The sequence below is a fragment of the Heloderma suspectum genome, chromosome 2, assembly GCF_057233095.1.
Source record: "Heloderma suspectum isolate Gila_16-S chromosome 2, 16-S_ref, whole genome shotgun sequence".
NCBI classification, from domain to species: domain Eukaryota; kingdom Metazoa; phylum Chordata; class Lepidosauria; order Squamata; family Helodermatidae; genus Heloderma; species Heloderma suspectum.
Window position 1 is genome coordinate 163,544,906 of NC_139459.1, and position 12,789 is coordinate 163,557,694.

Below are 12,789 nucleotides of genomic sequence, written 5' to 3' on the forward strand. Positions count from 1 at the left end.
GAGAAGCACAGCTTCTGATCTCTGTAATGGCCCACGTTGCTAAATGTGCACACTGAGGAAGGGGAGTGGGTAACGACAACAAGATGAAACAGGCTGTATGGTGATCACTCTGCATGTGGGCACTGCACACACACTGGAGTGGATTGTACCCTTTTGTTGAGTTCCTTTGCTGCTACATTAAAAACAAAACAAAACATTTTTTTGTGCAAGAAAAAAGTATGGCGATGTTATGACAGACTTTCTAAAAGTAGTTATAATAGAAGAGCTGTTTAACATTAACACCACCTGTAGCAGAAACAGTCATTATCTGTTCATTTTATTTTTATTTTTTTGGTTATGATTATAAATGGCATTAACTTCATTTAAATGTGTAGAAATATATTGCAATCATAAAAGAGATTACATGTATATGAGGCAATAACCTAAATACAAGATTCAGATGCACTCCTAAAGACATGCAACTTCTAAAACCTCCTGTTGCCCATTTAAAATGACTGCTTTGGAAGCAGCAACAGAAAATGGCTGTTAGGAAGAAATACTTGTACCGCCTGTGTGTTCAGAGCAACACGAGAGCCAGTTGGCTCCAAATATACATTTGTTTTAAGCCCAACTAGATTCTAATGGCTTTTACACAAGGCAGAACAAACTGTGCAAAGATATCAGCCAGCAGATTCGCAGCTAAGACAGCAGTCCTTCGCCCAGCCAGCCACTCTTCCTCCATATTTTGGACGTTGGCTCCTCTAAATCTCTAAACAATGTGCACTATAATAATTTATATAAAGTCATTTTCTTGGTGTATATTAATATATTTATATATTTATATAAAAATAGGATGTACCCTTTTATTATTTCAAATTATTGGCAATTAAAAAACAAACATACATTATGGTTCATCTTATTTATTATGGGTTGGATCCAGATTTAGGCATGTGCAACTTGGCTGGTGGAAGCAGACTTCTCTGCCCCCGCTAGCTCCCTTTAAACACTTCACAGAGGGTAGGGGGACCTTATTGAATGGGGTGAGCTATGGTGCAGGTGGGGGAGGGGGTCCCTGAACATCAGGCAGATGCACCTTCCATGAGCGGAGCCCTTCTGTCAATGGAAAGCAGATCCTGGATCCAACCCTATTTTTTTCCTCACCTTTGGGTCATTCATTGGCTGTTAGGGGAGACAGAAATAAATTTTGGCATTTAAAGCATAAAGAATGAAATTAAGAGGACTTTTCAACTCACACAGCAAATGGGATATCAGTTTTCTCTGAGGAGCATCCATGAATGAATTTGGTGCTTTTTAATAAACAGAAAGTGGATGGGTTTGCTCAGTTTGTAATGTGTTTGTTCTGAGATCTCAGCTGTCCAACATTAGGAAATCCGATTGTACAGGGTAACTGACAAGGGCAGCTGCTTCGCATTCCAGGCAGAGGGTCCAATTCACTGGGAGAACATCTCCTGTGCAAACTGTTTAAATAAATAGAGCTGCACAAGAGTGCATAAGCACGTTTACACAACTCCTCCTTGTGCAAAAGAAATTGTCTGTGGCCTAGGCCACAGTTATAACCTTGGGGGGGGGGGGAGAGGAATGTATGTATGTATGTATGTATGTATATACACACACACACACATATATATATACACACACACTCCCTTACCAAATTGCCAAATGCAATGAGAATTCACATTTTGCTGAAATAGTAAAATCCACTAACTGTAAACTTAGTGTAACATATTCATTTTAGTTCTATTGCAGCATTGCAATATTTCATTATCTTTAACAAGCAAAACTAGAAACCCTTCTAAAACCCTCCTCAAATGAAGAAACAGTGTTTCACACAGGGTAGGGCACCCAATGTGGCTTCCAAAAATTAGTTCAAGTAAATTCATGTTTAAGCGGGGATTTCTTGTCTTTAAAACAAGAACAGAAAAGGAACATCTATTCCGTATGGAGTTGCTTTAGAGAGACACTCCTTCATTGGCCTCTTAAAAACACATCAAGCCCCACTTTACAATGGGAGGAGGAGCTAAGACAAAGGGTGCGTCCAGGTGAGGCTTTTATAGCACCATCCCCCTGCCTCATTCATGGAATTTTATGGGGTGCATGGGTCCAGGTGATGTCATCTTCCACTCGTAGCCCACCCATGTTTTCCCCCACTGCTTCTTTCATCTTTTTTCTTAATGCAGGAAATCTGTTAAGGAGAAAAAGAGAATTACTGCACAATGCCTTCTAATTTGTAGCACTAGGAGCCCTCTATCTGGAGGCACCTAAAGAGAAGGCAAGGAATTTGCCAAGTGGTCTCTTGTAGCACTGCCATTGATAAGTTCAGCCTTCATTTCATGCCTTGCAGAGTCCCTTGCTCCTGAAATAGGTTTGGGTGAATAGGGAAAAATAAGTCCCTATGAAGTAGAAAAGCCATGCCAGGTTGGTTGAGAAGCTGCATCCATAGCTGCATCCTTCACCAATCCTCCTCTTTGGCAACCAACTGGCAGAATCGTGGCCAATCAAGCTTAGCTGGCTATGCGGGAGCACTTCTAAGCCAGCTGCCCGAAGCCTGTACTCGGAGCGCCTTCTGCTGGAAGTCCAGCCACCATGGGTAGTGTAGCAGACAGGAGAGATTCCAGCTGATGGAGGGGGCGAGAGAGGTTGAGAACAGGCAGTATTTATTGGGAAATGTACATGGTTGCAGTATGCATCTTTAGATGCTTTTCTTCCCTAGTCCTTGACAAGCTCTCAAGTCCTTCTTCAAAGTGAAGTGAGAAAACCTCTGGGGCTAGCAAGAAATGCCGCCATCCTATGTTGTGTTACTGAACATCACTGGACATCACCATGGCATTCTCAGGCTTCAGTGGCTTCGGAGTCCCCTGAAAAAGGCATTTCATGGTTAGTCCTTAATTAAACAACCCCACTATTTCCTGTCCTTATTTGGCCTTCTTCTTTTCTCAGCCCTTCCCTTGTCAGACAGTAGCCATCTCAATTCAAACATCTGCTGGAGTCTTCATGCACAGTCCCCTGCCCACCTACTGCTCCACGTGCACTGCAGATGTGGGTGGATTAGGGTTATACCCATCGTGCAGAATGAAAAGCTAAGGTACAGAGAGAGGAGCAATCCAGCCTGAGGTCGTATGGGAAAGTTTTCTATCAAAGGCTCTGAGCATCATTTCTGCCAGGGATACTGGAAATTGTCATCCCGGTTCCCCATGGGGAAAAGTGGGACTGGGAGCATCTGCCATTGCTGCTGCCTCCACCACGGTATGTTTTTTGGTCCTTGGGACAGGGGATGGTGCTGGAGGAAGGATTCTCCTCAGAATTAACTGGCACCGCTTGCAAGAATTTGGTGCTCACCTGAGGACAGCAGCATGGGGTGAAGCCATAAGCATGTCCCAGGCTCCTGCTGTACCATTGGAAGGGCAATGAAAGAGAAGGACTCATTTCTAGTGGTTGTAAGTTGGACCACCAAATTTATAGGACTTGAAGCCAAACTTCCCTGATTTTTGCAGCATGCAGCAAGGTTCTTCCAGAAGGAAGTGTTTGCTGAAATACCCTGGGCCCAGGCGTTGGGGCTTTAAAGGTCAGTACTGACCATCTGAAATGAACCCGAAAACTAACTAGTAACCAGTGTTGCCCTTCTAGTAATGGCATGATAGGCTTTCTGTAGCTAAGCCTGGCCAACCGCCAGGCAATCACTTCCTGGACCAACTGCAGTTTTGGAACGATGTGCAAGAGCCACTCCATGTACAGTGCATTACAGAAATCAAAACAGGAAATTACAAGGCATGTCTGACAGTGGCTAGGTGCCCACCATCCAGGAGAGGATGCCACTGGCAGAAATTACTCTGAGATGCAGCTACAATCTGGACAGCCAAAAGCAATGTGAAATCCGGAAGTAGCCCCAAACTATAAACCTGATCCTTAAGGAGGCCTGTGGCCCTCACCTACCCTGGGGTAGTTTTCCCCCTTCCACCCACATCTCTACCTTACCTTGGTGGAGCTTAAGTTTTTCACCCTCTTTCAGCCTATGATAGCCTCAAGACACCTGTTCATTGAATCAACAACCTCACCTGGATTTGCGGAGGATATAATCAGCATTCTCCAAACATTTGGAGCACCTCTCCCAGTGGTGTCATGTACATACTGAACAGCATGGGAGATGACATGGAACCCTGTGGCATCCACAAGAATAGTTCCTTTGCAGCAGAGCAAAACACTCCAACATCCACCTGTAAGGCAGCTATGGAAACACTGCAGTGCAATGCCTCCAATCACTAGCACAGACAGATGGTCCACAATGATAGTATGGTTAGTGATCTTGAAAACCACAGAAAACTCCAGTAGAATTACCAGGGTCACACTCCCTCTGTCCATTGGGAACCTCACATTGGTTGCCCATTGGGGCAATAGTGTTTCAGATCCAAAGCCTACCAGACTGAATCTTCATCCAAAATGGCCACTACCCACACAATCATCTTGCCCAAGAATGGCAAATTAGAGACTGATCCCTAGATCAAGAGGGTCAAGAAAATGAGGGAATTTATTCAATTTAAGAAGAGAAGAGGACAGTTGTTGAATTTGGTATTTTGGTGAAATGATATTCCACTGTAGTTCTCTCATATATGCAAATCACACTAGCTTCTTACTGCACCATTAACTGATATTTTCTTAGTACAGTTATTAGCACCCAGGTCTCTGCCCTGCTAGGTCTACAGTATCAATCCACCAGAGAAAAACAGACTGCCTTTTTAAGAGTTATATTCGATTGTAAGCTACCTTAAGGATCAAAAGATGATCCTTAATCTTACAAACAAAGAAGAATCCAGTAAACACTGGGGAAATTGGAGTGTAGGACTGCCAAGGAATACCTGCTGGAAAAAGTGAAGGTAAGGTGGAACACAGAAGGGTCACTGGCAGTGAGGTAGCACATTTACTCCCCTCTCTGGTTTCAGTATCCTCTGTGAAAGAACCACTTGGAAGTGGGGCCATGTGTGAACTTCGTAGGGGAATTTTGCTGGACCAGACATCAGCCTCTGCCATATATCTCCTATAATTTATCTTGATTTCAGCAAAGCATTTGACAAAGTTCCCCATGATATTTTGGTTAGCAAACTCATTATGTGTGTGCTAGGTGACAAAACCATGAGGTGGGTTGGAAAGCCCTACTCAGAGTATTTATCAATGGTTTGTCATCAAACTGGAGGGAGGTTTTGAGTGGGTGCCGGAAGGCTCTGTGCTGGCCCTGGTGCTCTTCAACATTTTTATTAATGGCTAAGGGCACAATCCTATGTATGTTCAGACAGAAAAAGTCCTATGACTTCCAGCATCCCTCCAGCCAGCCAAGGAGAACCAATGGTAACAGCAGTTCGATGATGGAATCTTGCAGGGCACTGGGCTCTCCCTCACGGGAAGTCTTCAAGCTGAGGCTGGATAGCCATCTGTTAGGGATGCCCTAGCTTTGGATTTCCTGCATTGAGCGGTGGGCTGGACTAGATGGCCTAAAAGACCCTCCAACAATATGATTCAGTGTTTCACTGATGACATGTGGCAACTCACCAGAGATGTGGACTTGGCAAAGTTCAGCTGAGCATATAGCATGATGGCGATGTCATTCTGGCCTGCTTCTAGTGCAATGGAGAGAGCGGTGCTGCCATCCTGCAGGAGAAGACCAAGAGACAAGGTCACCACCACCACAGTGATGGTGATTCTTATTGGGCCACCATTTCTGTCAAGTGTGAACAGTTCACTTCACTCACCCTCACGAGGGCTCCCATTTCCTGGAATTCCAGGAGAAAGTACCTATTCCTTGATCCTGTGAGTCTATTAACAGTCAGCATAGCTAAAAGGAGCCCCCATGTACCTCTGAATACTGGGGACAAATTGGGGAAAGGCCAACACCTCCCTGCCCTGCCTCTAAGCACCTGGAGACAGCTGGATGGCAACTGCTGGAAACAATGCTGGGCAAGTGGATGCTTTGATCTGATCCAGCCAGGCAACTCTCATTCTCTTATGTCCACATTGCTAGATTCTATGGCCACTCTCTGGGTATAGCTTGGCAGGTGAGTTAAGAAAGGCCCCCGTAGGACCCAGGATGCTGGGAGGAGGAGGAGGTGGTGGTAGGGAAATGACAGAGTAGGACCATCTGAATTTGATAGGCAATGCAGGCAGCAACAATCCAAATTAAAGTAAACAATGTCTTGATTTCAGTGCTCAATTTCTTCTTCCTTTTTTAAGGTATTGAGGCTCAAGCCTGCCAACTGAGATTACTCAATAGGGTGGAAAAGGCTCTATTTCTTCAGATATTCCAGTGCTGAACCTTGGCAAAGAATACGTTCTGCTCAGTTTGCATGTTTATTTTACTTTGGATATTATGTTAAAGGTGTTCCATGGACTTTGTGCAATATGCAGCAATATATGCTTTTAGTACATAAGGGAACGCTCTTTGCATTTCCCCCCATATGTTCCAAGTATGAACCAGGCAGCCAGGCTGTGGGCACTGAGATAGAAGGGACAAGGAGGCTCCCTCCACCTGCCAAACCCAGCAGCAGTACAGGCAGGACTCACGTTGTCGGAGAGGGCAACATCACAGCCAGGAGTGGCCAACAGCAGGCGGACGATCTCAGCATGGCCATGTTCACAGGCGCACATCAGTGCAGTGGAACCATCGTCATCTTGCAAGTTGACGTCTGCTGCACTAGCCAACAAGGCGCGCACCATATCGAGACGCCCGTGGCTGACAGCCAACATCAGTGCAGTCTGCCCAGCCTGCAGGGGTGGGGAGGGGGAAGCAATGGTGTTAAGCTGCAGCTAAACACTGGAGGGGTGGTGGTGGTGGTGGTGAAGAGCCTCTGGCCCATTGAAACCATTAGTTAAGCAAGCGCAACCATTTGAAATATTACATTAGAATGAACTTGAGATTTAAGCATGGTTCCTCTCTGAAAATTCTTAGTATCTCGTGATTGCAAGAACAGCCAATGTGGGTGTGTATAAGAGTGAGAGAACCAGCTTTAAAATCTTATGCATTTCCCCTTTTTCCAAGTGCTCAAAGTGGTCTGAGCAACCCACCCTGGGAAAAACATATGGTCCCATCATCCGACTTACACATCCAGCTCCCTGCTGGTAATTTTGGTACCTGGCTGGCTTTGGCATTAACGTCACCCATCTTCAGCAGCTGCACAATAGTCTCCATATCACCCTCTGAGCGGGAGGCAGCCAGTGCTGTCAGCATGATGGCTGTGTAACCAGCTTTATTCTGTTGGTCCACATGGCATAAACCTAGAAGACAAGGGAATCACTGGAGGCCTTGGCCCTTTGGAACTAAAGTTTTGGATCAAATGGGTTGTGTAGCCCCAGCTCTGCCCCAAGACATTGCACCAGGCACCTGTCTGACCTTGTTTTCAAAAATCTCCAAGGAGGGAGATCCCACAGTCTGGGTTGTATCATCATGAGCTCCTTCTCAGAGCTATATCCAATGGTAGTCCTACTTACATTAGGCCCATTCACTTCAATGGGTCTACTCTGTGTAGGAGTACCATTGGATACTGCCCCTGATGTTTAACCTTGATATTCCTAGCATTGCTTCTTCTCACAGCCCTTGGCAGATCTAAGTCAGTCCTTGCACCAACTCCCCCTTGCTTTAGCCCAAGGACGTTGAATGTGTGGCCCTCCAGATGTTGTTTGACTGTAACTCCCATCATGTCTCAGTATTGGCTATGCTGGCTGGGGGTAGCATGTTTCTCACTCTTACTTTGCCCAATCCCTTTCTCCAAACTTCAAATGACAATTAATCCAGCCCACCAATCTCCCTCCCTCCCTAACTGGTGTGGTGGTGTGGCCAGAGCATTGGACTCTGATGTGGGAAATCCAGCTTCAAATCTCCACTCAGCCATGATGTTCACTGATTGCCTTGTGTGAGTCTCTCACCACTCAGCCTCTCTTACCACGTAAGGTTGTAGTGAGGGCTAAAGTGCCTTCTTGAGTGCCTTGGAGGATGGATGAATATAAATGTAACAAATAAATAGCCGTCTTGGGCACTTTACCCTCCAAAATATTATGATCGTGTGGCATGCAGCACTTTGGAGCTCTTGCCACGTGGAGTTCTGGAGGTCTTGGCACACCTGAAGTTCAGATGCCAAACACCAAGTTGCAAAAGTGCTGCCCCAGGTAGCCATTACAATTGGTCTGGATGGGTCATCCCTGATCAAAGGCCTCCCCTTGGATTCCAGATTTCCCCACTTTTCTGTGTCCACCTACCTGTTTCAAGAAGCTTTGTGACCACAGGGAAGTTGGAATGTGAGACGGTGTAATGCACGGCTGTGTTCCCATTGGCATCAGCCATATTGATTATGAACTCCAGCAGTTGTGGGGAGATGTCCCGGAAAGCAGCTAAGTGCAGGGCAACCAATTCTGGATCTGCTTCTTTGTGGCAGGAAAGCCTCAGCCAATAGTGGAGCACTGTGGTATATGCCAATTTCTACAGCGATGTAAGGAAGAAACAACAGCATCAACAACTGTCAGGTATGAAGCTGCTGTCCCACGCCTGCTTTTTTTCTTCTTCTTTGCTAAACACTCTTGAGTTTCCTCAAACATTTCCACCTTTCACTACCCTTCTCTGGGGCATGTACATGGCAAATTTAAGTAGATTTTAATTTAGTTCAAACAGCACGACTTCCCCTGGGAATGGTGTTTCTGTGAAGTGCAGAGAAGTCCCTGTGCAGATATTCCAAGTTCTTTTGTATCAGACATGTCCTCTTCATTTGGATGGGGCCCAAAATGACCCCTAGAGTCACTAATGGAATAAACCTCAGCCCATAAACATTTGCCCATAAAACCAGGAGCCTCTGGTGTAGCATTCTGGCAGATGTACAACACAGGCATCACACATGGGAGCTACAGTACCCATTTAAGTTCTCCTCCACCCTCCAGAACTTTAGAAGTATATGTATACCATCTCTTCGTCCATGTGTGCATTGGGGCTCTCTAGGTATTTCTGAAGGAATTCACAGGCTGAAAGCAGCTCCTTGCTGAGTCCCATCCTGGTAGTAAAAGGGAAGAGAAAAAGGAGGATAGATTAGCTTTTGAACAGAGGCTACTGTAAGCTGACAGTGGCTGTGTTTGCGAATAATGCTAAGTCAGGATTTAGCATTGCATGCATGAGCCCCTGCAAAGCCTCAGGCTCCGGTACTCCTCCATTCCCACCTCCCCCTCCTATGTGGCTGGGAGGAGAACTTAACCAGGACTGTGTTTCACTTCCCCTGATTCCTGGCTTGTTATATATGAACCAGGAATCGTGGTTTAAAACAAACTCTCATTTGTGAAGCAAGCCAGCAAAACAAGCCAGGGTTTCTTGCTGGCTTGTTTAGCAATTGACTACAGAGTTTGTTTGAAATTGCAATTCCTGGTTCATGCAAGACAACATGCCAGGAATCAGGGAAAGTGAAACTGCATTATAGTTCATTCCTCCTCCTGACCACATGAGAGGAGAGGGAAGTGTGAGAATCGGAGGCTTTGCTCAGGTTCACAGAGGCTCGTGCACATAATGCTAAATCCCGGCATCTGGCTTCCTCTGAGAGGGAAGACAGATGTCATATATAGAGTTTACAGTGAATTCATCAGTTGTGGTGAAAGTCCAGCTTTCCACCTAAATGACTGGTGTGCAATACCAAAAGAACTGAATACTACATTTTACCAGTGCTTCAGGTATCTCCTTACTGATATATATTTTTGAAGGAAAACATTTTTTTTAAATTGTAAGACTGCTCTGGGGATTGGGAATAGTGGTTTCTGGGTGATATTATGAGGGCAGGGGGTGGGAGGCAGCTAATTATTGCCATCCATAACTGGCTTCTACTTCTAACTTGCAGAACAGTTATCCCCACAATTTGACCCTGGAGGAGAATAGATACACTTGGGTTGAACTATAGCGAGAGTAGTTCACTGTTCTAAAAATGTTTCTTAAATTTTCACCTTAATATTTTTCACTCCCCAGCTCCAGTGGAACACACGGACCCTCTAAACTTACAAAAGGACAATCTGGGGAGCTGATGGGAAGGAGGAGTTGGGTCAATTCACATAACTTTATTTTAGATGGTGAATTTCCTCCAGCAGTTTTGTCAGGCTCTTATCACTTTTGTGAGTGTGCTCACATAGCTGAAGCTGTGAGGCTGATTCACAATGAATGTTCATCACACACGAATGACTCTCTCAGTGTGTGAGGTGATACAAAGGTTCTGTCTTTGATCTCTGCTGGCTCATTAATCCATGAAAGTCAACACCTAATGCTGCAGTCAAGTTTGAAACATGCTTGTGTGAACCAGCTCTATAATTCACTATATCGTGAAAAATGAGTTGAATAAGCTGGCAAGTGGTGATTTGGACACACGTTATAGCTGCTCAACTGGTCTTGTGAATACTACATCAGGCACAGAAAAAGTCAATTCAGATTGCCTTTACCACACAACAAAAGGGGTTTGTGAAAGGGCCTTGAAGGACAAGGTCACAACCGTAGGATTTGTGGGGCCTGGTTTTAGTGGCTCATTCTAAAATGAGAAGTCCTTTCTCAGGGGAAGGAATCTTTCCCTCTAATAGCTAACCCACGTGGCTGAGTACTGATAGGATTGGAGTCAAAACAGGACCACTCAGAAAGAAGAGGGAGATATCAGCATGCTCAAGGCATACAGAAGTAGAAGCTCTAGAAATAATAATGGGCAACACCTCCAAAAACCCAGTGAGGACTGAGCATACCCAGTGACCTCCAGAAGCCATAGAATGTTGTCAGGGCGCATGGCCCCTGATGTCATCCATCCCTGGCTTCACTGTGTGCAGGCTCTCCCTGGCTGGCTGAGACTCTGAACAGAAGCCCTCATGTTATCCCGTAACAGTTATGTTGTGAGGATATACTGCAATTTTCTGCTGTGGGTCTCACTTGCACGGCATCTATTATTGACAGTGCTTGAACTCGGGAAGCCTGATTTTGAGTCTCTGCAGCTACTAGAACCTGGCTTCCTAGGAATAACCTTGTTCGAAGCAAAACAGAGAGCTCTGAACAGCTTCCAGGGGCTGAGATGTGCAGAACTTTGGTGATCTCCACAATTCTTTGCCCTCCCTTCTTTCTAACCCCCCACCCCCACCCCAGTCTCCAAATTTCTTCCTTCCATCACTCATGACTGCCTGATTTGGGCTAAAATTTAGCAGCACTGTGAATGTTTGTAAAACGTGGCACACATGCTGTATGCACTGCATCATTTATTCTGGCATAATATTTGGTTTCTCCAGGGAAGCGAATGTGGACTAGTCGGAGCATTGAGTCCTGATAGTCCTGACGATGGACAAGCTGATGGTTACCCAGTTTTGCCCGCGGGTTCCTTGCTGGGGCCTTCTGCGGCTGGCATCTTCTCCCCCGCGGCGGGGACTCCAGAGTGAGACGCAGCTGTCCCAGAGGGCTTTGGAGGCTCAGCTCCCGCTGCCTGTGCTGCAGGGAGCCCCTCACTCGCCTCGTGGTATTCGCTCTCAGTGCTCTCATTGTCCGAGACATTCTCAGCTGTGCTGGAGTCCTCAGAGGAGGTGGACTCATACCTGGGAAGGGGCAACGGCAGGGAATGAGAAGGGCCAGCCGTGGCGCAGGAGGCCAGCGCTAGGCTCCACTCCCAGAGCAGAGGGCAGACTAGGGAATCCTGGCTCACTCCTTGCTCTGTGCTATTAAACCACTTCAGGGTGGAGGCACCTGCAGATGCCAGGTGTGCTGGTTTGGGGACCCCTGCATGCCACAGAAGGACTGGGGAGATCCTCGCTGGCACAAACGGCAGACTGGAGGGTGAGTGGTATCAGCGAGGGAGGCACAATCCCAGTGATGGATCACGGCTGACCTGCTGTACAAAAGCTCATAAAGCCATGTAGCCACAGGCTTGGGGAGGGGGTGATACTGTTTTCCAGCACTGCAGGTGTAAGGCTAAGCGAGGCAACCAGGAGCATGGGAAGCTGCTACTGCTGCCTGGACGCAGCCTTGGGCCACGCTCCCTGGAGCGGACTGGAAGCCTCCCACGCGATTGCCATTCAGGAATGGAGGCTTCACTGTACCCGCCATTGACGCCCACAAACTGGAGGCTTTTCTTGCTGGCCAGAATCTCTGTAGGTTCCTCCTTCTTCTTCATGATGGACCGGATCCCTGCTGTGAACGAAGCTGTGGGGAAATGGAGGGAGGTGGCAGTGTTCAGTCAGAGGGTGGCTCCACACAGGATCCCACAGCACCTCTCTCCGTCCCACGCTTCTTACCATGGTCTTCCCCCTCACTTGGTGCATCTAGTTTAGGATCCTGGGACAGGCAGGGGGCCCTTTGCCCTGCCTGGAGGGCATCTGGAGCAGAGTGTTCAGCTTTCTCTAATGACCCATGGGGCTCTGGAAGAGGAGAGGGGCAACAGCATCAGCACAGCCCTCTCCAGCTTCTCTGAGACTTGACTCGCCATGTGGCTCCTGTGTAAAGCACGGCCTGGCCTCTTGCTCTACCTTGAAGATGGCGCTCCCCCCCCCCCCAGCCTTCCCCAATTACAGTAATACAAAGTACGTTTGCTGATCTCTTATGGAACTGGTTCAGGTAGTGTGAGGATACTATGCAACCTTTTATGTTGCTCTGAACCCTCTAGGAAGACAAAGAGCTCTCTGGAGCTGGAAAGTCAGCATACTATTACACTAATGAAAGGCCAATTAATAAAAGGAGAGGTAATTCGCCATTTCAGAGATTTTATTCACTAACGTCCGAACAGGTGAACCTGCCTTGCGAACACTTGCCAGCAAGAACTGTGAGCGTACATG

The 12,789-nt window shown here is 46.6% G+C and overlaps 1 protein-coding gene across 4 annotated transcripts in view; it reads right to left on the minus strand.

The window, feature by feature from the left end:
- Positions 1–1,144: 1,144 nt before the first annotated feature.
- Positions 1,145–12,789, minus strand: part of KANK2 (KN motif and ankyrin repeat domains 2) — a 99,096-nt gene continuing 87,451 nt past the window's right edge. For 3 of the 4 annotated variants that reach the window (XM_084835636.1, XM_084835635.1, XM_084835634.1), the window contains exons 4-12: positions 12,253–12,375; positions 12,058–12,160; positions 11,326–11,556; positions 8,930–9,017; positions 8,236–8,455; positions 7,115–7,257; positions 6,547–6,747; positions 5,539–5,637; positions 1,145–2,855 (exon numbers count right to left, since the gene is read on the minus strand). In XM_084835636.1, the coding sequence (XP_084691762.1) occupies positions 2,796–2,855; positions 5,539–5,637; positions 6,547–6,747; positions 7,115–7,257; positions 8,236–8,455; positions 8,930–9,017; positions 11,326–11,556; positions 12,058–12,160; positions 12,253–12,375 (1,268 nt within the window). In that variant the 3' untranslated portion in view covers positions 1,145–2,795. The remainder of the gene's footprint in view (positions 2,856–5,538; positions 5,638–6,546; positions 6,748–7,114; positions 7,258–8,235; positions 8,456–8,929; positions 9,018–11,325; positions 11,557–12,057; positions 12,161–12,252; positions 12,376–12,789) is intronic. The other variant, XM_084835638.1, reaches the window with a different exon arrangement.